Genomic DNA, 26,008 nt, shown 5'->3' on the forward strand with positions numbered 1-26,008 from the left:
TTTTTTGGGGCTGAATGAAAACTATTCACTGAATCCTTACGACTTTAAGTTTATCTGGAGAATGTATTTCTTTGCCCATTGGTGTCAAGGGAAATCATTTTAAGTCGGTTATAATTGCTGTCATGGAAATGTGTGTTTATTCAGTCTACCACACTATTATTTTTAAGGAATATGCTTGATATTCACGCTTGGTGTATGAGAGTGATCGCTGTGTATATTTGCTTCTGTAATTAGTGTTGGTTTTTGTCGTCGCCATTGTACACAGTAGCAATAGCACACCCCCCCCCCCCCCCATGTTCTACCCATAAATAGTGAGTTAGCGTGGCACTGAGACACCTCCCAGGCTCTCAGTTTACAGATGGCAGGAAGGGCCAACAGCTTATTTCTCCACCCTGACAAAATCAATACCTTCTCTACGCTAAGCTGTCACTCCTTGACACCAACACAGATATCTCATTTGTATCTCCAAAAGATCCATTCGCAGTCGGTGACCTATAGGAGGGCCACACACACACACACACACACTCTCACACACTATACAATCCATTGCATTCCCCAATCACCCTACACCCCGCCCCCCCCCCCCTCCCTTATACTCTTTAGTTAAGACCCAACCGTTCCCTTCCCGAAGAGTCAGCTGTGAGGAGAGAAGACAGTGTTGTCTCTGGCTGAAGCACACACTGCCCAATTAGTGCTAAATGTGGACAAGGATCCTCCTCGTCTGTTCAGCAAGGCCTGCAGCTGCTTAGACTCCAGCCAAGAAGAAGAAGAAGAAGAAACAGGCAGCAGCTCTTTTTCTCCCCCCATTGAAGCGGAGAAAAGAGAGAAAGACAGGAGAGAGAGAAAGAAAAGGCCCTGGAGGAAGACAAGAACCCCACGCAGACCTCTGCTGTTTTTCAGCTTGAAAAGAAAAATGCCCTTCTCTCTATGCTACTGTAAACGCGTCCATCTGTCAGCCATGAATGCATTGTGTCAACCAAGTCACTTTCTTGGGGGAGCATCTGCTGCAGAAACGGATTCAATTTTGAATAGAGAAAAACGAAAAATCAACATATGCCTCGAGACCTGAAGGCGTGAGTTGAATGTCTGTTCAGTATGCCATCTGATAACCTTACACAGGACCGTCACACTTAACGGTAAATTGCACCTGTACCTGTGTAGCCTAATAACGGTGTAATTACATTGTAATAACAAGTACATATTTTGTAATGACAGAGCAATGGAATTGAGGGAGTTGTATTATTACGCAAGTGGAATAAGGAATGTAATTACAATGTTATTACACAGAGGGGCAACTCGGTGTTACCCACGTCACTACAAAGCGGATGTCAGGGGTCACAATGACCTCCTGCAGCTGAGACGTTCCGCTGTGGCCTCATCGAAGGCAGTCTTCACTGTGCATTGTACTCGGGCAGAAGAGGCTGTTCTCTCCTCCTCTCCTCTCTTCTATCTCTCTCTGTCTCTCCCTCCACAACCCCCTCCCCCCCATTGAGGCTCCATCTGTGGCGGTTCTAGTGCGGGGGCGTGGGAGGGAAAAGGTCGATCAAGCGTAGGCGTCCTCGCTCGCCTAGCACCGGAGATGCGCAGTGCCATGCAAAGCGGGAAAAAAAACATGGTGGTGGTGGTGGGAGGGGGGGGGTGGGGGGGGGCACTCATGAATTCCAAAACAGCTCTTCTCTAGTCGCATTAAAAGCATAATTGTCCTTGAGTAGTCCGTTTAGAGAATAGGCGGTAAAATCTGCCTGGCGCCACGTTTCTCTGCTCGCCGGCGGCTGGTCCCTGTGACCCCCCCCCCACCCCCCCCTCAGCGGAGCTCGCAGAGTTGAGATGTGAGGGATCTGGAGGGCTTTTGGCAAGCTGTCACTCCCATACAGGGCAGGCAGCCCAGACAGCGAGAGGCCCGGAGGAAAGAGACGGAGCAGAGGGACTCTGACAGATACCACACGCCCTGTGACGGACAGGAGGCTACAGCAACACGGCAGACGGACACTATAGTGTACTTGTGTGTGTGTGTGTGTGTGTATGTGTGAGAGAGAAGAGGAGTGTGTGCCTGAGTGTGTATGTCTCTGAGCGTGACTGTGTGTGTGTGTGTATGTTTGTGACTTTGAGGGAGTGTGTGCTTGTCTGTGTGTCTCACACACATACGCGCACACACACACACACACACCTGTCCTCTCCACTGACAGCCCCCACTAGCTCTGGGCCCCAGATCTCATGAATCCCAATCAGCCGAGGCCATCAGCGGCTTAAATAATGCAGCAGCTCCCACGTCGGCTCCATTAGAGTGATAAATGCGCTACATTGTCAGAGTCTGGGCCTCTGCAAGTGTTTGCTTAGCTGTGCCCTGCCATTCCCAACACGTCCACACGATCTCAGGCCTCCAGCAAAGGCAGGCAGGCAGGCAGGCAAAGCTTGTTGTTTTTGAAACTGACTCTCTAAATGACTGGTTGGCCTTGTCCATCGTGTGTTGTTACACTATCGATTCTGCTAAAATAAGAGGCGCTGTCAAATTGGTTCAGATAATGTGTTTTGGCAGTTGGGGGCGTCGAATTACACAGTTTGTTTTATTGCGAACCTCTCATCTTTTGCCAGTGCTGTAAATCAGATTCGGGCGAGAAATTGGGACTCAGGAAAGTAGACATGGGCAGAAGTTTGGGATTTGAGAAATCCACCGTGAGGGCCAGCCGTACTTCTTTGTGCCCATGGCAACGTGTTAGAGGTGGCGCTGGGCTTGTCCTTGGGAGGGGAAAAGGTGAGACTAGCTGTTGTTAACTGGATTATGGAGCTAGCTGGAAATCCACTTGACCTTCTGGCTGACCCTTCTGACGGGCAGTTTCCTCTTTTGAACTTCTGATCGCCCCGAGGCATGGATCACCCAGAGCACTGTAGCCTTCAGCCGCTCCAGTCTGTCTCCTGGTCAGAGAGGAGCCCAGAGCAGCGCTGCGGAGCGCCGTGGGGTTAGAGGAGCAGGCATAGCGAAATATTAGCTCTGTGAGACAGCCCCTTAGCATGGAGCTTAGCCCAAAGAACCACAGGAGATTAAAGAGAATCTAAGGCTGAGTTTCATCAGTTCACTTCACAGCCAGATGATTGTCATTCTGTCAGAAAGACTAGTTTCCAAGTGGTTGTTCTCGATTGGCTTTCCAGTATCTAGACTTCTAGGCAATCTTCAATTTCATACTTGTACATTTGGGAGACCTTGAGCAAATACATGTTTTAATTGTGACCCGACTCCCCATCTAATGAATATAGTGCTATACTATGCTAAATCCCTCCCTCTCTCCCTCCCTCTCTCTCTCCCACCCTTCTTCCAGGTCACTGAGGGGCATGAGAGCCTTGTCGGAGGCCAGCGTCGTTGTGAGCCGGACCCAGTGCTGGTGACGGGGACATGGGCCTCTTCCTCAGGGCTTCCAGCACGCTCAACACAAGCCACCACCTGGTGGACCGTGACCCAGCCAACGGCAGCAGCAGCACCCAGAGTCACCCCGCAGGCCTCAGCCTTCTCTCCGGCACCACGACGCCATCGCCACCTCCAACACCGCAGCAGGCCCAGCACCCAACAGCACAGCCGGTAAACAAACAAACAAACACACACACACACACACACACACACACTAGAGACATGACATTGACATGGCAATAACTATCACCGCAACATCCACAATCAGTCATACACCCATAGTAGCCATGGCCAGCACCTGGTATCGCAGCCGGTATACATACACACACACACACACTAGAGATAAGACTCAGAGCCGTGATATGACATCACTGTCACTGCCGCAGTTAAAATCACAATCGCGGTCCCCACCCATAAGAGTGGGTCCAGGCCCAGATCCAGGACAAAGGATTAGACAGTCCAGCGAGATGGCCAACCTGGATAGGTGGCCCAGGCAGCTGCGGGGGGGGGGGCGGGGCGGGGGCACGGGGGGGACGGTGACAGGTTGCCAGATAAGAGATAACACGGGGAGATTGCTGCTGCTGCTTCTTCTTCTTCTACCGTTTTTTCCTCGATGAGGAGGAGATGGGTCCCCGGAGGGCCTGCCGCGACAGCGGAGGACCACATATGGGGGTGTCAGCGCCGCCGAGCGTCTCAGCCAGGCAGCCTCCTGGCGTTCCAGTCGCAGCTCGCTGCACCATCTGGGCATGCTGACGTGGCACCAGAAACGCTGTCAGCTAGCGGCCTGGCGTAGCGGGCGCGAGAGAGGAAGGATTGTCGCGCGCGCGTACCTCACCCTCTAATGTGTTAATGGAAGCTTTAGATGCAACTGCTTCTCATTAGCACGTCTTAGCTCCCTCACACGCCCGAGGGGCCCAGGTGTCGCTCATGATCTCAGGGACTTTGTGTTCATCGGTTAGGATGGCGGGGGGGGGGGGGGGAGGAGGAAAGGGGTGTGTGTAAGAGGGGCGGGGGGGGGGGGGGAGGTTGTTTAGATGGAGGGGAGGGGAGGGGGGTGGGGGGGGAGAAGAGAGAGAGGGATTAAGGGGTTTGAAATTCTGCACTATTAATATCGGGTGATTTGTCATCGAGGAAACCTCCATTGATCTGTTTTTGTAAATGCTCAACCACTAGTGCCTGGGGCGACGGTGCCGCACGTCAAGCTAACCGCCAAAGAAACCACCGTGTCGATCTTTCCTCCTGTAGGTCTCGAGCTCTTGGTGTAGACGCTCCAAGTAGCCTTCTCTAATGAGGATGTCTGATCCTGTCACTGTAAAGGAGGCTAACGACACTATGAGAGGCCTGGAGATGGAGGAGGGCCACGCCACGCCATCGACGGGGGGGGACGTCAGCCCGGCCGAGACCGACGGCAGGGAACAGGCCGAGCCGCAGACCCAGACCCAGGTTCCCCAACCGCAGGCCCAACCAGAACCGGCCCGGGACGAGAGCTGCTGCCAAGACAGGAACGAAACTCAGGTAAAACCCCCCCACCGTCCTGCCAGTCAGCCCTTTTCCAGTGTCTGCACCCTACCCACCCCCACCCACTCTATAACTCTCCCAATCAACCTTCACCCACTCCAATTTCCTTATTATGACATGTCAGTTGGAGGGGCTAGGGTTTGTACCAGACGGGAATGTAGGCTATATGCTGTAGGAGAGTAAGGGGGGGGGGGGGGTGGGGGGGGGTATTGGGCTTTGTAATAGCGAGCCAGAGCAGAGCCGGGGAAATAATTGCTTTCCGATACAGCACTGGCTCAGGGGCCATGGGGAGTTCCCGGCAAAGCACAACCAATCAATTGTCAGATAATTGAGTTATGAGAACCTGCAGAAGCGGTGTACCTCAACTACCACTCAGTTATTATATGCCTGAAGGTTAGGGTTGCAGAGGGTTTTGTGCAGCGTCCAATATATTTTCTTCTCTGACAGGTAGCGTGTGAACGGCTAGCCTAGTCCCCCTTGATGCCGTGACATTTCCCTCGTGCTCTCCTGTCTTTTGAGAAGCCCCGACCCTGCTGATGTCGGCTTGTTTCCTCCCTTTTCATATCGCTGCGCCGGTCGTCCTCTCAGTCAGGCAGAAAAGCCCCCCCCCCCCCTCCTTTTTAAAGGTGGCTTTAACTTGAACGAGGCAGTCAGTGGAGATCTGTGTGTAAGGAGGAAGGCCGCGGCCAGGAGCCCTGCAGCTCTACAGCCTGCTGCCGATGTTGAGAGCCAGGCAAGAGTGGAAGGCAGATAATCTCCGTCTGAAATCCCAGCTTATCCACCAACTTCTCCCGTCACCCCTAGAGGGGAGGGGCGGGGAGGGGAGGGGAAGCGGAACCAATGTCTTCGCCGCCATCTGTCTCCTCCACTTTGCCGATGGCGGCGCCTCGCTGCACACAAGGTGCTGTTTCAGACTAGTGTGCAGGAGAGCGGGGGGTGGTAACCCTTCCCTCCGGCCAACCCTCCCGAGTCGAGAATTCCGAGCGGCACGGAAGAGAAAGCACAAACACTCTCCCTCTCATTCCTCTGCACGACATGGTACTTACCGGCAGATATTCCGATACTGAGACTTGGATACTATTTTGTGTCGTGCATAACGCTCTAACACAAAATGTATTCAGCATATGCCAATACTCAGGGACAACAAACTGTGAGCAGCTGTAAGAAATACACCTTTTGAGGTTATTATCTTTAGCTAAACAAATAGGCAAAAGTAAAGACAAGCTTTGCCTCTTCAAAAAACATTTTGTCACACTACAAAACCATTGAATGGATGTTTTTGTAGAGTTAGTCATTTGTTCCACAGTCACTTGTTGGTGGTCATGAGACTCATACAGACAATACCAGGCCCTCCTTTCTGTGTCTCATGTGATCCATTTTGTCTCGTTGCCTACCGTACAGCCACACACTCCCGGACAGACAGGAAAAAGGCCCAAGGTACCGTGGCAAGAGGCATGTCTGTAAACGTGTTTGTTTGCTTGGTGGACCAATCCAGACATTAATGTTGTCATGTTTTTTTCATGTCCATACTGCCTGCATTCTATTTCAGTTGAGTTTTATGATCGATACTTGAATGGAATGCATTTGTGTTTTGATTTTAAAAAAGAAAAGAAGACGTTTTTGATGCCTGTGGTTTTCAGTTCAACTACAATGATGAAAATGATAATGCATCAACATCTCTAGTGATCTAACTAACTAACTAGTATCTAACTAGTGACTGTCAAGTGTTGCAAAGGTGACCTAGGTAACTGTGTGCATGATCGTGTCTGAAAAAAACCCCATCCATCAGTAGGATGCCAACGTGTGATGTGTTTGCACGGTATTCTGAATTCCTCCTTTTTTCTTCTCATTCTAATTCATTTTCAATCTCCCTCCATCGCACTTGGTTTGTAGTGTTGAAACTCTAGCTGGCCTGCTCTGTCGTATACCTGTCCTGTGTCTGTTTCTCCCATCCTGACCTGACTTCTTAACCTCCACCACTCCCCCTCCCCCCAGTCTAACTCAAAGTTAAAGTTAGTTCGGAGCCTGGCTGTTTGCGAAGAGTCCTCTCCTCCCCCTATTACCACTGATCTGCCTGGAGAACATCAGGTAAACCCCCTCCCTTCCCCCTCTCCTCACCCCCCCCCCCCTCCCCACACATGACTATTCACAGCCCTATTCTAAACTATTAGCTGGTGTCTTTCTATCTAACTCTCATTCCATTGCATATCTATGCCCCCCCCCTGTGAAGTGCATCTCCTCTAATACCCAACCATACAGGATGAGGTTCAGGAGGTACTCTTTCCATCACCACGCCCCACACACTGGTCCTCTTTTTAATTATCCACAGCCTCCCGAATGACCGTTTCTTTTCAAAAGGAAGCTTCAGAATTTTTTGGGGGTTCTCCCTTTTAATTTCGCTGTAATAGATTAATGAATGAATTGTTATAATTATCTTAATTGTTTTGTTGACCATGACGTCAGAACTTCCCAAAGAAACAAAAGGTGTGTTTTTTATTTTTTGTTTTTTTAAACTGAATTATTTAGTAGAAAGATAAGTCTCTTAAATCTGCCAGGAGGGGTCAAAGATGTCACCTTTTATTCTGCCCATTCCAGAGCAGGGAATAGTCAAGCCCTTTGTTCGGATGGTTTACTGTAGAAACCTCAATCAGGAGCAGGGTGGAAACTCTCCGACTGTGAGTGAGTTAAACAAACGGTAGTAAGAATATATCCCAGCGCATAAAATAATCAGCCTGGCGGGGTGTAAGACTTGAACTCCCTCACTCACATTCATGTCCTTGAACGAGTGAATGAGATTTACTTTCCTGGGAATTACGTTTTTTTTTTCTCGTATTTCTATCTCACTATTCAACACTCCCCTCTGCAGCAACACCAAAGCTCTGTTAGCAAGCTGCAACTCTCCCAGGCTACTTTCCACAGGGGCGGAGCATCAAGAACCCAGCATTTTTCCAGTGTAAACATTGCAGCTTTCCTTCCCCCTTTTAAAGAAAAAAGAAAACACTCCCAGTCCCTCGGGGTCATGTTGTGTAGTTGTTCTACTGTGTTCTACTTTTGTATTTACTTTGAAAGGAGAAATAAAAGGCTCCAACATTTTTAATCAAAGAGAGGGCGGGAAGGAGGGGAAAAGCTGCTCGGTCCTAGATGCTCTGTAGGGTGTGAAAGCTCACCACCTGAGGGAACGAGTTAAGAAGCTTTAATATGTATGGGCTTTCCCATGCCCCCCTACTGGCTACACGATCTGTTAACTTGTGGCCATGATGTTAAAAAAACATTGCCTGCAAAACTATATAAGGTCTGTGTTTTCATTGCAAGCGCCTCCGCTTTCATTGAGCTTGCAGACTGAGTAGTAGGCCTGGGTCAGCTCCTGGGCTTGACCACTGAGTCTCCCTCGAGAAGCAAATAAACTCCAGTTGCAGTTCGTTCCTTTTCCCCCTTGGCAATCGCACTGTGACTCTATTTTTCTTTGACTCAATTTAAAGTTTGTTTTGTCTCTTCCCTTTGGTCATAATTCACACTGTGTCCCCCAGAACACAATTTCCCTCCCACTGGGATGAAGCGGAGTGGTCAATAACAGAGCTAGCAAGATAGACAGCAGGAGGGGGTTTTGGAACCGCAAATTGTCCTGATAGTTAGCCTCTGACGTAGTGCCAGAGCCTCTAAATGAATTACGTAAGGGTACGCTAATCAGCCTTGTCTTGTATTTGCAGGATGAAATTCAAATCCAGCTCAGCCAATCGTTTGACAGAGAGGAGCCGCCGCCCATCAAGAATGAGGAGGACAAAGACAAGGGCTGCGACAAGCTGCTGGAGAAGACTGAAAGGATGCCTAGGAAGATGTTGTCAAGAGGTGTGTGTGTGTGTACACGTACAAGTGGCCAATTACTGGCTTGTTTCTTAGCCATTTTCGAAATTGCAACGTTTACACAAATTGAGAGTGAAGTGAAGGAGAATTAGAGATGCTTTAGAATTGCTTGCGTCCTTTGCCCAACAATTCCTAATTTTGTTTCTCTTCCCAGATTCCAGTCAGGAGTACACAGACTCTACTGGGATCGATCTCCATGAGTTCTTAGTAAACACTCTGAAAAACAACCCCAGGTGTGTAGATATGCCAGTCATGTAACAGCCTTTGTCTTCTCAGTGCGGCCCAGCTGTTGTCCTCTTTCACTGGTGATTAAGCAAACGGCTCGTTCTTTTAAAAGGTTACCTTTGAATACATGGCATCTTCATCAGTCGATTGCTAATTGCAGTTTCTGTCATTACCCCGAGGTAACAAGATGAGTGCTCGGTTACTAAACAGAGAGACTCTAACGCTCTGTTATTCCCTTCCAGGGACAGAATGATGCTGCTGAAGTTGGAACAGGACATTCTCGACTTCATCAGTAATAACGAGTGAGTTTTGAGCAAGTCCCCAGATTCTTTTTTTTTTTTTACATTTTCAACCGAATAAGCTGTTTGTTTGTCATTTATTAAGCTGTGCATAATTTTTGTATGATGCCGTCCCCAGTCGCCTTGGGGAGAGCTAATGAGATTTGACTCCAGGCTATGTTGGACTGCTCTGCCTAGAAAAAAGTGTTTCTAATTGTCCCCTTAGTCCCATGTGAGTTATTGATTTGGTCCCTGGCCCACTCTCTGCTCTCTCCCTCTTTCCACCCCTCTCCCTCCCTTCCCCTCTCTCCCTCCCCCTCCCTCCTCTCTCTCGCTCCCCCTCCCTCCTCTCTCTCCTTCCCCCTCCCTCTCTCTCGCTCCCCCTCCCTCCTCTCTCTCCCTCCCCCTCCCTCTCTCTCGCTCTCCCTCCCCCTCCGTCCTCTCTCCCCCTCTCTCCTCTTTCCCCCTCTCTCCCTCCCCCTCTGTCCTCTCTCCCCCTCTCTCCTCTTTCCCTTCCCCTCCCTCCCTCTCTCCCTCCCCCTCCGTCCTCTCTCCCCCTCTCTCTCCCTCTCAGAAGCCAGAAGAGAAAGTTCCCTCCCATGACCTCCTACCACAGAATGCTGCTGCACCGCGTCGCCGCTTACTTTGGCCTCGACCACAACGTCGACCAAACCGGGAAATCTGTAATCATCAACAAAACTAGCAATACAAGAATGTGAGTAATCTCACACTCTCTCCTCCTCTCTCTCTCTCTCCTCCTCTCTCTCGTCACATCCAAGAATTCAATTTCTCAGCCTGGTCTTGTTCAGACGGCTTAGGCTGCAGAAATTACTGTCTCTCTCTGTATCTTCTGCCGAGGCGAAACAGATTTTCCTTTGCGCCATCCCAAAATGAGTTTTTGGGGGAAACGTAATTATCTAAGTTTTTCAATATTGCAGGAATGGAACGGAGTGTGTTTTGAGGTGGAAGGGAGTTGGTGTTAAACATCTCAGGTTTTCTTGGATCGTGCCTCTGCGTCAACTGTTTTTTAAATGTCTCCCTCTCTCTCTCCCCTCCCTCCCTCCCTCCCTCTCTCTCTCTCTCTCTCTCTCTCTCCCTTCCTCCCTCCCTCCCTCTCTCTCTCTCTCTCTCCCCCCTCTGCAGACCTGATCAGAAGTTTTCAGAACACATCAAAGACGACAAAACTGACGACTTCCAGAAGCGGTACATTCTGAAAAGGGACAACTCCAGCTCAGACAAAGATGACAACATGGTGAGTCTGATGTTTGATGTGATCCTCCCAGATCAGCCCTAGACCTCATTATCATCAGCCGGCATCCCAAAGACGGAGGGAAATAATAGGCTCTCTCTTCGTCATGAAAGCCAGATAAGTTTTAACTAGTGCTTTTGTTCCGTTCAAAACAAAGCAGTCTCAATGGCCAACTGGCATTTGATGGTGTGATGATTTGTTCCGCCCCAGTGTTTCTGTGGAGTCCCTTGTCAGCGCTCAAGATGGGCGTGGGTGTTTCAGATGTTTTATACTGGAGCTGCTGTCCCGTGCCTTGTTGTAAAAGAGCTTCTCAGACCTCACTATTAATAAAAAAATAATAATAATGTGTTTTATTTATTGATATCGTTCTTCTATGACAAACCCAGAGCACTTAACGGGTCAAGTCAAGTCAAGTCAATGTGAATTCCTGGTCAAATAAAGGTTACATGAAAATGGAATGAATGAATGAACAAATGATAAAAGGAGGGTGTTGTGGTTCAGATGCGGATGCGGCTGAAGGAGGACAGGAGGAGCAAGTCTATAGAGGAGAGGGAGGAGGAGTACCAGAGGGCCCGAGACAGGATATTCGCTCAAGATGTGAGAATCCTCACACATACATATTCATATTGTAGGCCGACGTCAATGTGTTTTATTCAAGTGCAAATCGTTTTTCGAGTGTTTGTACCCGGGAGTTAGAAGTAACGTTTGACGTCTGTCATTGCAGGGTCCAGATGGCTTCGCTCTTGAAAAAAGGTTTGTTTTCAAACTTTTAAACATCTTAACGATTTAAACTGCTAGTTTGAGTGAAAAGTGCTGACATGCTGTTTTCGCATCATCCATAAAGATGAGTATTGAGTCTCTCTGGCTCTCTTCTGTCCACAGGATACAAGAGGATGACGCTTGCAACAGCACACAGCAAAGGCGCCAGATTTTTAGGTCATTTTTTAAATTTTTCATTCCCTAACACGATCTTCAAATCCCTTCCTCTCTCGTTTGTAATAACCGACGGTTACCACATCGTCAATCATTCGATAACAATCTAAAATGGCTCCTCAGGTTAAAAGATGGCCGCTCGGCTAACAGCCGCCAGAGCAGCTCGGAGAACGAACCCAAGTACTCGGAGCCTCGGCCGTGGAGCAGCACAGACTCGGACAGCTCCAACCGCAACCTGAGGCCGGCCATGACCAAGGCCAGCAGCTTCAGCGGCATCTCTGTGCTCATCAGGGGAGACAGCTCAGGGAGCAGCAAGAGCATGGGGCGCCTCTCCAAGACGGGTACACAAACACCACCACCACCACAACCACCAACAACCCTCCGCTTCCATCACAGGGGGAGGCTGATGGAGGTAGAAATCGGACAACCAGGCTCATTGTACCGTGTGTTTGATACCATTCCTTAGTCCCGTCCCCCCGTCCCCCCCATGCATTCCAGTGAGCCTGTCTTCTGATTTCTACCTCCACCACCTTCCACTTCCATTGTCAACCACTCCACTCCCTCAAGGGGCCTAACCCTTCAGGAGGCTGGAACGTTCCAGAACGTTCAGATAGAAATGTGCTGTGTAGAACAGGTATGATTTCTATCTGCAGCGTTTTAAACGTTTTCACCTCACTGAATACACACCCCGAGGTGTCACTTTCTCCATCTACATATTCAGACCGGGCCAATCAGCAGCGTAGCACCTGTCACAACGCCCCGCCCTGTAGTCCGTCAAATCCAATCAGATGAGCTGTGTGACATGAACAATGGTAAATCATGGTAAACAATAGCATAGAATGCTGATGACTCTGTCTAGGGGCTTGAATGCTTCCCAACAGAAAAATTCCATGTCCCCTGTATTCTTGATGCTGTCAGACAGGAGAAAAACCAACCCATTCATTTTTGTTTATCTCCTCCGCCTGCATCGATAGGATTTAGTTGATGGCATTGACGGAGCACTATGCTTTGCTCGATGGCAACACAAGATTGATGCAGGTCTTTGTACATAGCTGTGTGTCATCATTAACATGCCAGTCACGCGTCTCTCCCTTTGACTGTGTGTCTATTTCTGACATTGTGTGCTTTCTAATGCCTGCACCCCTCAAATCTTTTCTCCCTCTGTTACTAGAATATAGGTACCCCCCCCCCCCCCTCTCTCTCTCTTTTCCCCCCACATCCTTTTTTTAATATATCTTACCTGAATTCATTGGGTATTTCATTTACAAAAAGACGCCCAACTATCGTATATAGGCAGTTTTGGTATGTGAACTAAAAATGTTACTCTATTGCTTGTAAATCTACCTATCGGTTTGCATTCTTGGAAGAATGCTAACGAATCCTCTGTTTGGTTTTGCAGTGATTGTCAATTTAGTGTTATGGTTATTAGTCCTTTTAATGTTATGGTACTGTAATTTCATAGTGTTCTAACCTCGACAGTTATGCTGCTCGGACACTTGAGCATGGAAAACACAGTGAATAGCTAAATGAAGACATTAATTATGAAATTAATTAACTTGCAATTTAGAGCTGATGATATCATTATCCTTTTCCATTTTATGACCGTAGCATCACTCCCACAGGTAATTAGAATAGATAATTGCTTATATATGTTTGGAATTTCAAATCTGACCTTTCAAAGTAGTGCAATTTTTAAAAACCATTAGTTGACCTAAGAAGACATCTCAAGGTATTTAGCGAAGTCAGTGGCTCTACCAATTTTAAGCCCACCAGTGGTACCCACTTGATTGCATACAGTTTGTGATTGACTTAGCACACTATGAATACCCAATGAATTCAAGCCACTGCCATTGCCTTGCCTCCTAACCTCCACTTACCCTTGGCATGCATCTTTTAACCCTCCCCCTCCCCATAATACTACAGTATAAGCATGGTGTCTTTGCTGTGTCTGTAGATTAAGGCCTTCTCGCCCCCTTCCTTCCTTCTCCTCTCCCAGGTTCTGAGTCTTCTAGTAGTGTAGGGTCATCCACGGGTTCTCTCTCTCGCTCCCAGCCACCCCTTCCCGCCCCGGCACTAACCCAGGCTGGCCACGCCGCGCCCGTGGCCTACCCTGCCGTCTGCACTAGTAGTACTGTGTCTTATGAGGCGGTGGCGGGCAGGAGCGGACCCGGCCCAGGCCTCGGCCCAGGCCACGCCCCCCCGCCAGCGACCACCGCTAACACTAGCTACTATTTGCTTCCGCTGGAAGCCACAGGGATACCGCCAGGGAGTATCCTGGTCGACCCACACACAGGTTGGTACCCTCTGCCTCGGGCCAGGGCTCACTCATAGCAGGCCTGGGGGGGGCAAGTTGATTTTGATTGATTCAATTCAGGAAGTGATTTGACGATTTGTTTACTTCCTGAATTGACTGAATTGAAATTCACCCCCAACCCTGTTTCAGAGTGAGGTGGTAGACTGTGTACAGTACAGGGGGCGGTAGCTATGGGGGAAAGTGTTATGGAAAGTGTTATCTTCGTCTGTGTGTGTTCGTCCTGTCATTGGATTTTTCCAATGTGTTTTCTTCTCCTCCTTAACTAACTAACTAACGCCTCACACAACTTGCTATTCCCGAACTGCTTTCTTCTTGTTACTTACCGAGAGAGACAGCAGGTGTACTGTAGCTTGTGATTGTGTATCTCAAGGGAGGGGTCTCTTCTCAAGCAAAGTGGTGGGACTTCACAATCGCTACAACGCCAGACCGCCACCATGCATTATTTATGTGTATTTGAGTCCTGTTCGGTATTTTAGTTGCCGATAATTAGAAGTTGCCTCGTTGCTTTGATTGTCCTTTTTCAAAAAGTAAACTGAACCGACGGAATGTGCATCGCTTTCCTGGAATTACTCCGGATTGACACAGAGTCACTGTCTAATGATGCGGCTTGCATGCAAATGAGATTCCTTCTCTCTCTCTCTCTCTCCCGTCAATCGGAACAGACGGGTTCGGAAGCACTTTGAAAAACGATAGCTGTCTCGCAAGATCAATATAGCCCCACGTCGGTCAAAACAAATTCCCCAAAGTGTTGCTGAAGCACGGATAATGAAGCCATACTGTACGTGTTATTGGATATAGAAAAATGGATAGTCTGGCCCTCTGATGTATAATGTATTCCCCCTCACTCATTCGGGCCACGTCCTCAAATATGCATGGGACTGATAAGGCTGGGTATATCGCTGGCACTAATATGTTTTTCGAGAGCCAGCCAGGGTGTGTAATTGCTTATTGACCTTTCCTTAAGGAGTTGGCAAATGGGAAGTCTTGCGGTAGCGACCAGACACCCAAGAATTAATTTTCACACCTGAAGGTTCAAAACTCAAGAGGAGTTATTTTCAGGGTCATCGGACGGTCATGAGCACGTCAAACGTAAATCCAGGAAGAGCCTCTTGCGATTGTGAACGAGCCCAGGGCGCAAATGTATATTTTTTCACAGCGCTGTCATTTGTTAGGGCTTAATGGAAAAAAACCTCTAGATCAGAAAGATGCCATCATGCCCATACCTTCTCATCGTAGCTGCTGTCTGCACTCTCTTAGTGAACCCTCTCTTCCTTTAGAACATGTACATTAGTAATGTGCTCTCTGTAGACGTACATGGAATACTGATGTAAGGTAAACCTGCAGCAGCAGAGAGGGCACATCTGTGGTAATGTGATGGATAAGTCAAACACCGGAGCTGAGTGTCTTCTCAATTGCTCTCATGGCAGTAACCTTTTCTAAAGGATCGGCCTTATTTCACAGCGAAACCTCCGAGAGGCGCATGCATACATGCATTAATAAAATGTGGAGGGAAAAACCACTCAGGAGGAAATGCACTGGAGCACAGGGCATTTTTCACCCGCGTTTCAAGAAATGGGCCTTTTGGAAAAAAAATAATATAGATATTATAGTTCATTATCCTGCCTCAGCATAGATGTTGGAGATTCTTTCCCCATATAATGGGTCTGCACTCTGCACGGTATTCTCAGTCGGCTTCCCTGGTAACGGAAAGAAACATATTTATTATAGATTTACTCAGGAATGTGGGTTTAGAAATATGTAAATAAATGATCTGTGTTCTCTGTACAACGACACTGACTCTCCACACCCGCTGTAGGGATAATGTCAAGTTGCATTTCTGGATACACAGCAACTCGGCACATATTTTATTGATGTTAGTCATCATCTTTTTCTAAATTGCCTATGGGGAAAAAGTCAGAAATGTTTATGATAGTGTTGTATTAATGTAGTGAGGATGATAACAATATTGGTTTCCAGTGGGTTTCTGACAATCTCTCTCTCTCTCTCTCTCTCCCCCCTCCTTCTCCAGGCCAGCCCTTTGTGAACCCAGACGGCAGTGCTGTGGTGTACAACCCCAGCATGGGTCCTCAGCAGGGCAGGACCCAGCAGCCCATGCCCCCCCCTCCACCCCCGCCGGGCCCCCACCAGCATCAGCCGGCCAACCACATCCACTCACAGGTCCGCGCACCCCCCAGACCCCTCGAACGGGCCTCAATTCCTACACAATCAGTGCTCGAATCTCAAAAGTCTTTACTCAGTTCCTACACAGTCAGCGGTCGAATCTCAAAAGTCTTTACTCTGTTCCTCGTATCCCTTCTTCTCGTCTCCTCAAAAAAATAAATTAAAAAAAGCGTTGGAAGTGAAGATCCAAGGTTCCTCCCCCTGGACCTCCACCTCCAATGCATTTTGAGAAGAACGTAAGGAGATGGGATTCAAGGAAAGACGCTTGATATTCACCCAATGTAAACCCTAGAGATTGGGGTGGCCCATTCCAAACACATTTTTTCAGCGTGGCTCAGACAGTGCTTGACATTGGCACGGTGGTGTAATTCGTCAAGGAAACTTTGCAACCTGCGGCTCTCCTTAATCCCCACCCCTGTCAGAGTAAACGAATTGAGTTCAGGATGTCAACAAAACACCAGGATCTTGACTGCAGCAGAAAGCCCAAATGACGATCATTAGCATTCATACAGGCCAGTGGTGTTAGAAATAGCAATCTCTACAGCCTCCAATCATCAGCTGTCATAGAGGACGCCAGCCCCTTTAAGAAACAGGGAGCTGGAGGGGTTGAGCTTCATTAGTGGAAATACCAGGGCTGGAAATTGAGTTGACCTAAACTGTGGGGGGGTGCACTACCCAGGGGTGGGGGGGGGGGAGGACACCTTTAGTTTCCCTCCCTACGGTGGACCAACGTCCCTCTCTAATATAGACATCATTAGGGACAGAGGGGGAGGAAGGGTTGATGAGGATCTGCAAGTTGGGGGATATTTATTCTCAACTGTGAGCTGTCCCATGGCTTTTCATATTAATGTCCTCGTAATTGATTTCCACCAGTCGACCTTGATAGAGAATTTTCATATCACGGTCATCTATTGACTAAGGCCTTTTGTCTTAATTAACTTAACATCATTACCGTGTACTGTAGTTATATCCCCTGAGACAATTCACGCCATAAACTAATATCCTTTTTCACTCTGCACCTCTCCGGTTTATTATGGGGGACAAACGTGCTCCTTCTGCAGTGTTGTCTTTCCTATAACTTGTCTTTGACTAAACCCATTGCCCTCTACCTCTTCTCATCCTTCTCTCCTCTCCTCCTCCTCTTCTCCTCCTCCTCCTCCTCTCCTCCTGCTTCTGTCTCCTCCTCAGCCGGTGCGGCCTCTCCAGCCTTCGGCTCAGCCTGTCCAGTACTCAACGGTCTCTTACCCTCCACAGCTCCTCTCCATCTCCCCTAACCAACAATACACTGTGGTACCTGTCTGCTGTCTTCTCTCTGCCCCTCACCCCCCTTCTCCTCTCAGTCCCTGGGACATGATCTAATACTGTACTCCCCCCTCAGGCCGTTTCAAAGAGTTGCCTTTATTTCTATAGATATGGCTGCTAGTGGATTTTCTGTCACCCTTAGAGGAATCAGTTAGCAATTTCAGGAGACTTGTTTGTTTTTTTATCACCATGGAACCATGGTAGTTAATCTGGTACAGAGTAAAACTTTCACAGTTTTTTGGGGTAAGTGCTTTAAACTTTGCCATCCAAATGGGAATATTATGGGGTAATTTGATGCAGGCTATGATAGATGACTCTTATTAATAAGGAATGGGAAAAATCTCTCTGGCAAAATGAATGAAGCCAATTTCTATTTTGGGTATAAGCCAACTGGCCCCCAGACTGCGTAATGTGCTGTTAGGAGAGGACTGCAACATTTGAGTTAAATGCACATCCATCAGAATACACGTAGAAGAGCTCGACTTGGAAAAGTCCCTTAATTAACTTATTTTGTATGTCTGAATATACTTTGAATATGATGATTTACCCTGAGGCAAACTGAATGCAGTAGTTTTTGACACAGCTTGTGTTTGTCCTCAGTTACCCTTAATTATTATTTAAATATCAGTATACCAGTTAATGATTAATAGAATCAGTTTTAATGTGTTGTGTTTTCTTTACTCCCCCATTGATGCAAATCATGTGTTCTGCTCACCTCTTTTCTGACCTCCCCCTACCAATAAACACATCCCTTAATGACTCATTAAATTTTAAAATTTCTGCAAGACAGCTTTGAATAATTAATCTTGCAGCAGATGTCGAATTTGATATTCTATGAATAGAGATGCTTGATAGTCCCTAACAACCCACCTGTCACCCAGTAAAATTAAAGTATACCACTCTTCAACAGGTCGGAGTTAATGTTTTAGGACCTATTGCATAGCTGTAGTGTTGTCATGTATGATTAAGTACTCTTAAAATGCATCCTTCCTCCCTCCCGCTGAAGAAATCACTGATTTGTTAAAGCAATGCAGTGGACAACCTGCTTTGACAAATTCAATCACATTAAATCAGTGATAACTTCAAGGGAAGGAGGAAGGAAGGATGTATTATTTAAGCACAACATTTAAATTGAGTTTTTAGGGGCCACCAACTGAACCAAAATGTTTTTCTGTATGCTCTACAGCAAGACAACCTGGGAGCCCAGTTCAGCCACATGAGTCTGGCCCGACAGGCCTCGGGGGAGGGCAGGGATGCCCACACTGCCATGTACCCCTCCTCAGTGGTGCTCCAGGCTCCCCCACAGCAGCAAGGCTACATGGTGGCCCCCCCAGGCCAGCCTGTCCCTACCCAGGCCTACTCCACCTCCGCCCCCCCACCTGTCAACCAGCCAGTCATGCAGCAGCAGGGCTACATGCAGCAGCCCATGCAGCAGGTAGGGATGCGTCTCACCCCCTGAACCTGAATCAAGTTGTATCTCACATTCAGTTTTTTTCTGTCGACAAACATTTAATCATTTGGTAATCAGTGTCTTGCCTTGACTATATCTACATTTTGACTTTTCAATGTGGTAGTACTAATACGATATATTCTCTCTATCTAGAATAGCAGTTATATTGTACTTGTTCCCTCTCATTGTCTGTACACCCCTTGTAATAGTGCAGAAGATGAGGTACTATATGTGCAGAGATTCACAGCCGCATAGCAATGGTGTTATCAATGGAATGTCTCTTTTTATCTCTCCCTTCTCTCTCTCTCTTTCTCTGCAGATGCCAGCGTGTTACTGTGCGCCAGGCCAGTACCCCCTTGCCAACCAGCAGTACAGGCCGGTGGGCACAGTGCAGTACAGCGCCCCACAGAGTCAGCCAATGCCCCCTCCCTCACAGCAGACAGGTAAACAAACAGACACACACACACACACACACACAAACGGGTAACTATCAGTCCCAGAGGTCCACCAGGCTTCTCTGCTCGCCCACAAATGTTAAAGTTGATTTATCCAAGTAGAACAGATGTTGTTTCCAGGTGTGTGTTCTTTATCAGGTCCGATCTGTATCATCAACATCAAAGTTTATGTAGTTATGTGGTGGGGGGTAAAATACCCTCTATCTTCCCTCTCTCCTCCCTCCCCATGTGGTGTGTTTATTTTTCATACTGTTTATTGCGTCCTGCGGGGTAGAGTGTAGTTATCACTCTAATTCCCCTCACTCTCTCTCTCTCTCTCTCTCTCTTTTTTTTTTTCCTATTTCTCTCAGCACTTTGTTGTCTCTGGTTATCCGCTCTTTCGGGGTGTTCACAATAGGCTTGTCTGAGCCAAACTGCGGCTGGAAATTAAGCAGTGCCCCTGGGGCAGAGGAGTGCATTGAAGAGCTAATTACAGTGTAGAACGGTTTTCTTCCCAGGGTTGCCCATTGTCCCTTTTATCCCAAATAATAACCATATCCAATCAGATACACTATTAGCACTGCTTTCTCCCCACTGTGCTGGCTGCTGTAACATTCTTCACCGGCCGTCTAGGGAGAGAGATGCTTCACACCACTGAAATCCTAAAGATTTTTTTCTCCAAGTCAATGTGAAATGTTTGTTTTGCGCCACCTGGTTGCTTTTGTACAGGGACATGCATTTGAATGAGAACAGATTGTTGGGGTTAAGATGCATATGGGTCCTGAGTCAGGTGTCACAGTGTCTTATCCATGGATACTGGCCTTCCATGGGGCCACGGTAGAACCAGAGAGCCTGGATGTGGAGCTCCTTCATGGGGCCTTGGTAGATCCAGAGGGTGTGGATGCGGAGCTCCTCCAGAGGGTCTGGATGCGGGGCCGGGGCACTGTCTGAGAGGCCTATGATTCTCACAGTGAACCGGTCTCTTTTCCAGCCCCTTACTCTTCTTCAGAAACCAGACAGAGAACCATTGGCAGAAAACTCTACGCACTCAATCAAAACTCCATAAAACTCACTGTTTTAAGCCACCTGTCTTGCAGGCATCCCTGTGGAATGACCATCAAATCAGAAGGTCTTCTGCCTCACTTGACTGAGCCATCAAACTCAATCTCACGGTGATTTATTGTGATGGCTCAGTATTTCAGTTCATGTTCTCCCAAAAGAGAGTGCCCTCATTTTGGTTTTGACTCAACATCAGACCTGAACTTTTCCTTGTGATCCACTTGCACATTAAAGACCCATTTTTATACTTTGATTCTGAAGATGTATTTTTGCTTGAAGACTAGATATGTTACGTGTGCAATTATCGTAGCTGTATTATATATACAAAATTGAAATTCTCTTATCAAATTGTCCAACTTGATGTAGAAATGTACTCTCCTTCCCCAGATATGGTTGAATAAAGCCTGAGGATACACTGGTTGTCATAAGTGAGACGTGTGTAAAATGTTGGGGTTACATTCGAGGATCTCATTTGAAGCACACTGGTACTGAATGAAAACCCCTCCCCAGGCAGCAGAGAAAGCCTAGATACATTCTTTCATACAGTACTTGTAAGCAAAGATTAAGCTTCTGAAAGGGAGTAAGCCAGCGGAATCCCCAGTATATCGGCTCGAACCGAGGCGGTTTGCCTGTTTCATGTCATCTCCCACAAGCGCCTGACAGTTCACCCACTTTTACAGCAGGGAAAACTGTCTGCACGCAGCAGTTCCAATCTTTTGACTCCCGTGGTCCAAGGGTAGTAGGCTGGATGGTGGTGAAATGTGCTTCCCCCCCCCCTCCTTTTCCTTCTCTCCTCTCTTCCTCTGCTCAGTCAGCCGGGGCAGAGAGTGTTTTAATATTATATTCACTTCATGCTCGGTTTGTAAGTGGAGGTGAGAGAATGGCACTAAAAATAGCCAGCCTGGTCGCCTTCCCACTGGGGGCCATCCATTCCCTTTGTCCCACTTCTCTTCTCATCTGGGCCAAATTGATTGCTGTCGCTCTGGCCAAAAGCCAGGAGAAATTGAAAATTGCCTAGCCCCTCCCCTCCTCCTCTTTTACCTCCTGCGGTCCCCCCCTGCGTCCCCCCCAGGCGCCTGCTTTAGAGTTTTTCAATGGCTTTCACAGTCCTCTTTCTCTGTAAGCGCTCTCTGGCAACCTTGACACTGATGTATTTTATCCAGTGAAAGAAAACCGCCTCTTATTATTTTCTGAGGATCATTTTCCTCTAACATTCCCTATGAAATGTTTTTTGTCCTCCCATAATCTTACCACTGGAGGTAAAATCCTTTTGAAACCGCCTCATCTTGAAAGGTTGTTCATTCACCAAGAATGTTTTAACGTTGACTTCACTGAATCATTGATCGCTCTGAACAAAATAAGCGCAGACTGTGCCATGGAGGTTTTCTCCAATGAAAGTCTACATTCTTTTAAGCGCTGCTTCATTGAATAAACCTTTTGATTTCTTATGCTTTGTTCTTTTTAAAAAAATAAATAATTAAAATGTATTTATTTATTACCACAGGTTACCAAACTGTGATGCCAAATCAACAGCAGAGCTATCAGAGTCTGATGGGAGTTCAGCAGCAGCAGAGTCAGAACATGGTCACAGGCCAGCATAGCAATATGGGAAGTCAGATGCAAGGCATGATGGTCCAGTACCCCTCCATGCCATCCTATCAGGTTTGTATCAATCAATTCCATCAATACATCAGTCAATCAGATTTTATTTGTACAGCATATTTCATACACAGCTGCAATACAATGCACTTTACAGAAAAAAATAAAAAGTTATAGATATAATAGTTATATAAAAAAAAGAGATAGAAATACAGGGAGATAAAGTATTACAGCCATATACAAACAAACAATTTATCTCAAGTACGTCATTCATGTCAATCTATAATGATGATGCTGATGATAAAGATGTATGATTATGAAAGTGATTATTCTGGTGATTTATGTTTATTAGTGTTTTTGATACACATTAATTGGCTGATTTAACTGTCTCTGCGTCTGTCTTCACAGGTATCCATGCCCCAAGGCTCCCAGGGGGTGCCACAGCAGACATATCAACAGCCAATCGTCATCCCCAACCACAACCACAGCCAGCCCAGCCAGGGGCCCATGCCTGGGTCCGGTGTGCAGGTCTACTACAGTGTTATCAGCCCCAACCAACAGAACACCATGAGGTACGACAGAGCACTGACCTGAACATGGAAGTACCCACATTATATAGACCCATTACACTGTTAAATGCTGATTCTAAACCCATTTCCAATTACAAATGGGTCATTTTCATTCAATGGTATTAACCGATTTTATAGACCCATTTCCCTGTTAAATGCTAATTCTAAACCCATTTCCAGTTTCAAATGTCATTTTTATTTGATAGTATTCACCGATTTATAGACCCATTTTATTGATGAATGCAGATGAGATTATAAACGTATGGCCCTTTTTAAATGTATACAGTTGTAGGTTTTTAGTGTGAACTGATAACTACAGTAGCCCTCTTTCTGATGCGGCTCTGTGGGGCAGCTGTGTTAGGGAAATGGAAAAGGGAAAGGGTCACTTTGAAATCCCCCCCCCCCCCCACCCTCCCTTCCTCCTGGGGCCTCTTCCTTAGTAGGCCAGGCTCAAGATGATTTATAAGGCCAGATACCTAGTGACTCTTAATATACCAGCGTTGGTCCCGTGTGGTGAGAGCTCTCCACACACCATCCTTCATGCAGGGCCAGGCCGCTCCGCAGTGCTGTGCAGGGACGCATTACTCCTCAGGGGTGCCCACTGTCTCCAGCAGCTGCCTCGGTGCTTTCGGCTGACGCATCACCCGTCTCTCTGCTTATATCCTTATTAAATCACCATCCAGGAGCCTCGAAAGCAGGGAAGCGAAAGTGGCACGCAGGCAATTCGGTTACAGAGACACAATGATAAATGCTTATTGCTCTTGATTTGTTTTGATTTGGCGAAAATTAGGTCCGTAGCGATTCCTTCCAGGCTGGGCTTCGCCCCAGTTTCCGATCAGGATATTTATCGTTATGCATAATGCAATACAGGCATATTGATCCCCCGTGTACACTGTGTTCCACTTCGGCAATTTACCCCATTTTAAGCCGATGAGCTGAATTCTGATTACATTGAGTGAACCTCTGCCAGGACTGTACTACAGCTGTGTGTGTTTAAGTGCAAGAGTACTCTGTTTTAAATGTGTTTTCTTTCTCTTTCTCTTTCTGCAGCTCCTCTGTCGGGTTTCTGCCTCCTCCCGGGTCGGAGCAAATGCAGTTTCCCCGCCCGTCCTCTCCCTGTAGCTCCCAGCAGATCCCCACACAGCAGTGTTCAGGTAGCTACAGCCCAGACACCCCCACACAGCAGTGCTCAGGTATACAGCTACAGCCCAGACACCCCCACACAGCAGTGCTCAGGTATACAGCTACAGCCCAGACACCCCCACACAGCAGTGTTCAGGTAGCTACAGCCCAGACACCCCCACACAGCAGTGCTCAGGTATACAGCTACAGCCCAGACACCCCCACACAGCAGTGCTCAGGTATACAGCTACAGCCCAGACACCCCCACACAGCAGTGCTCAGGTATACAGCTACAGCCCAGACACCCCCACACAGCAATGCTCAGGTAGCTACAGCCCAGACACCCCCACACAGCAGTGCTCAGGTATACAGCTACAGCCCAGACACCCCCACACAGCAGTGCTCAGGTAGCTACAGCCCAGACACCCCCACACAGCAGTGCTCAGGTAGCTTCAGCCCGCAGCCAGAGCATGTATTACAACAAGGTCTTTACAAGGAAGTAGAAATCACTGTCTATCAATAAGAGAGTTTGGCAGGCAGCTAGGCATCCGATGCTGGCTGTAGGGAGCTCTGATTCTGTATACTAGAGTAGTTTACAGAACAAGACCAGATTTATTCCCCATATTTTTTTAGCCAAAAGCTTTTTTTTTTTTTTTTTTCTTTTTTTCCCTTTTTTTTTTTTTCTCAACACTGTTGAATACATGGGGATTGTAAAAGAACAAAGTAGTTTCCTAATTAATAAAATCCATAGACCACCATCTTCAGAGTATCACTTCAATTTGGCAGCCTGTTTTTATCCTTCCTTCTCTCCCGTTTTTTTTGTTCTTAATTCTCTCTTCAATCCTGCCGACACAATGTAGTCCAATCCCCCCTTCTCTAAACAGTGGAATGGAAGAGCCGATTCCCCAAAACCCCTGGAATTAGATAGCTCCAAACAAAGGAAGGTGTCATCAGGAGAAATTACTTCCCACTGAATTCTCCGGCAAATCAAAATAGATTGAATCGATTCAAAGGGGTTGGGGGAGGGAGGGAGGGGGGGGATTCTCATCTCATCTCATCTCCCAGGCCAAGACTATAATACCTCGGCAACAACAAAAGAGAGGTAGTCATGTGGACGCTGTTGATCATCCGCCAGTACCACCACCACCACCCACCACTCCTGTTCAGTGTGCGGAGAGGCTTTAAGGTGCTAATTGAAATTACACCCTCCAGTCTTAACAATCTAATTATTGAACAGATATGGGGTGGTAATTAAAAAGTAATTCTTCTGCTGCTTTCTCCCAGTTATGGCCAGAAAAAAAAAAAGAAAGGCGTTCATGGGTCGTAATTCTAATTTGGTGTTTTATGTTTCCTCATTTAATGTGGATTTCCTCTTGTGGCGAGCGCCCGTGTGATCATTTGCAACAGTCCCCTTCCATCTCTCCTTTCTTCTTGAATAACTAATTAAAGAGAAAAGGAAAACGTTCTTTCAAATCCCGAAATTAGATTTCTCGTCAGAAGTAGGTGGTCGAAATGTTTTAATTTCATGCAGGGATTACCATATGAAAAATAAATGCCTTTTTCATTCATTGCAATCTTATTAAAAGATGTGTTCTGCAGCATTCTTTTTATGTGAAATGTCCGGTCATTGTGTTTCTCTCTGGTTATCTTCATTTTTGTGTGGACCTTGTTCCGTCAATGTCAAGAAATGGCATATTTGATTTTTAACAAAGCAGGTCAGATGAGGTGAAATCTAATTTGCTCCAAGGTTTTGGCGACTGAAATGCTTTGTTACAGCATGAGTAGGTTTTATCCTTTTGTCTGTTTTTCTATTATGAAGACAGCTCCTTGGCACACTTTCAGTACAAGTTCTTAAAATACACACAAAACATCAAGAGGCAAAAGATGAATAGAGGGTTTTCATCCTTGAGTCTAGTCGCTACACCCTACCAGGATAACGGCATTAAAACCCTGTTTACTTTCATCCCGTATAACAAAATAACCATCAGAGTAAAGCTAAGTGCATTCAAAGTTCTCTCTAATAAGGCCTAGCAGAGGTCCAGCAAATTCCCTAACCTTCATTGTTGGGCAAACAAATTTAATTGGATGCTTGGCGGCGGAAAGTTTTAGATAAGATTAAGTATTAATGCCAGTCTAGCTGTCCTTGGAATGCATATTGGAAGTCCCAAGTGGAGATGAATAATGCGCTCATTAACAAACACTTTGTTCAAACACGGAATTTAATCATGAGTAACACATTACATATCATATGAGCACTGGGTTGACGTTACAGATAATTAGGTGACAGAGATTTCAAATTGAGAGAGACTGAGTGTGTGACCATGATTTAGCTTTTGTTCCCAAATGCACTAATGAAGAACAAACAGAAGAAAATTGGCTCTCTTGTGTAACACACACTGATACCCTAATCCTATTCAACACGCACAAATACACTTATAAAAGCATAAGTGAAATAAAGAAATCCAATTTAATTACGGCACCTGTCACAGCACCTGTTTAACTAGAGTTTTGAAG

At 46.9% G+C, this 26,008-nt stretch overlaps 1 protein-coding gene across 3 annotated transcripts in view; it reads left to right on the top strand.

The window, feature by feature from the left end:
- LOC310813424 (R3H domain-containing protein 1-like) overlaps positions 1–26,008 on the top strand; it is a 45,918-nt gene that overhangs the window by 17,754 nt on the left and 2,156 nt on the right. For 2 of the 3 annotated variants that reach the window (XM_083682425.1, XM_083682427.1), the window contains exons 2-19: positions 3,315–3,571; positions 4,718–4,915; positions 8,626–8,764; positions 8,934–9,012; positions 9,247–9,306; positions 9,857–9,997; positions 10,426–10,534; positions 11,033–11,128; positions 11,256–11,284; positions 11,414–11,467; positions 11,588–11,805; positions 15,808–15,956; positions 17,148–17,249; positions 18,448–18,696; positions 19,031–19,154; positions 21,709–21,866; positions 22,212–22,375; positions 23,423–23,526. In XM_083682425.1, coding sequence (XP_083538551.1) covers positions 3,389–3,571; positions 4,718–4,915; positions 8,626–8,764; positions 8,934–9,012; positions 9,247–9,306; positions 9,857–9,997; positions 10,426–10,534; positions 11,033–11,128; positions 11,256–11,284; positions 11,414–11,467; positions 11,588–11,805; positions 15,808–15,956; positions 17,148–17,249; positions 18,448–18,696; positions 19,031–19,154; positions 21,709–21,866; positions 22,212–22,375; positions 23,423–23,526 — 2,356 coding nt within the window. In that variant the 5' untranslated portion in view covers positions 3,315–3,388. The remainder of the gene's footprint in view (positions 1–3,314; positions 3,572–4,717; positions 4,916–8,625; positions 8,765–8,933; positions 9,013–9,246; positions 9,307–9,856; positions 9,998–10,425; positions 10,535–11,032; positions 11,129–11,255; positions 11,285–11,413; positions 11,468–11,587; positions 11,806–15,807; positions 15,957–17,147; positions 17,250–18,447; positions 18,697–19,030; positions 19,155–21,708; positions 21,867–22,211; positions 22,376–23,422; positions 23,527–26,008) is intronic. The other variant, XM_083682426.1, reaches the window with a different exon arrangement.

The sequence above is a fragment of the Argentina silus genome (assembly GCF_951799395.1).
Source record: "Argentina silus genome assembly, chromosome: 12".
Classification (NCBI taxonomy): domain Eukaryota; kingdom Metazoa; phylum Chordata; class Actinopteri; order Argentiniformes; family Argentinidae; genus Argentina; species Argentina silus.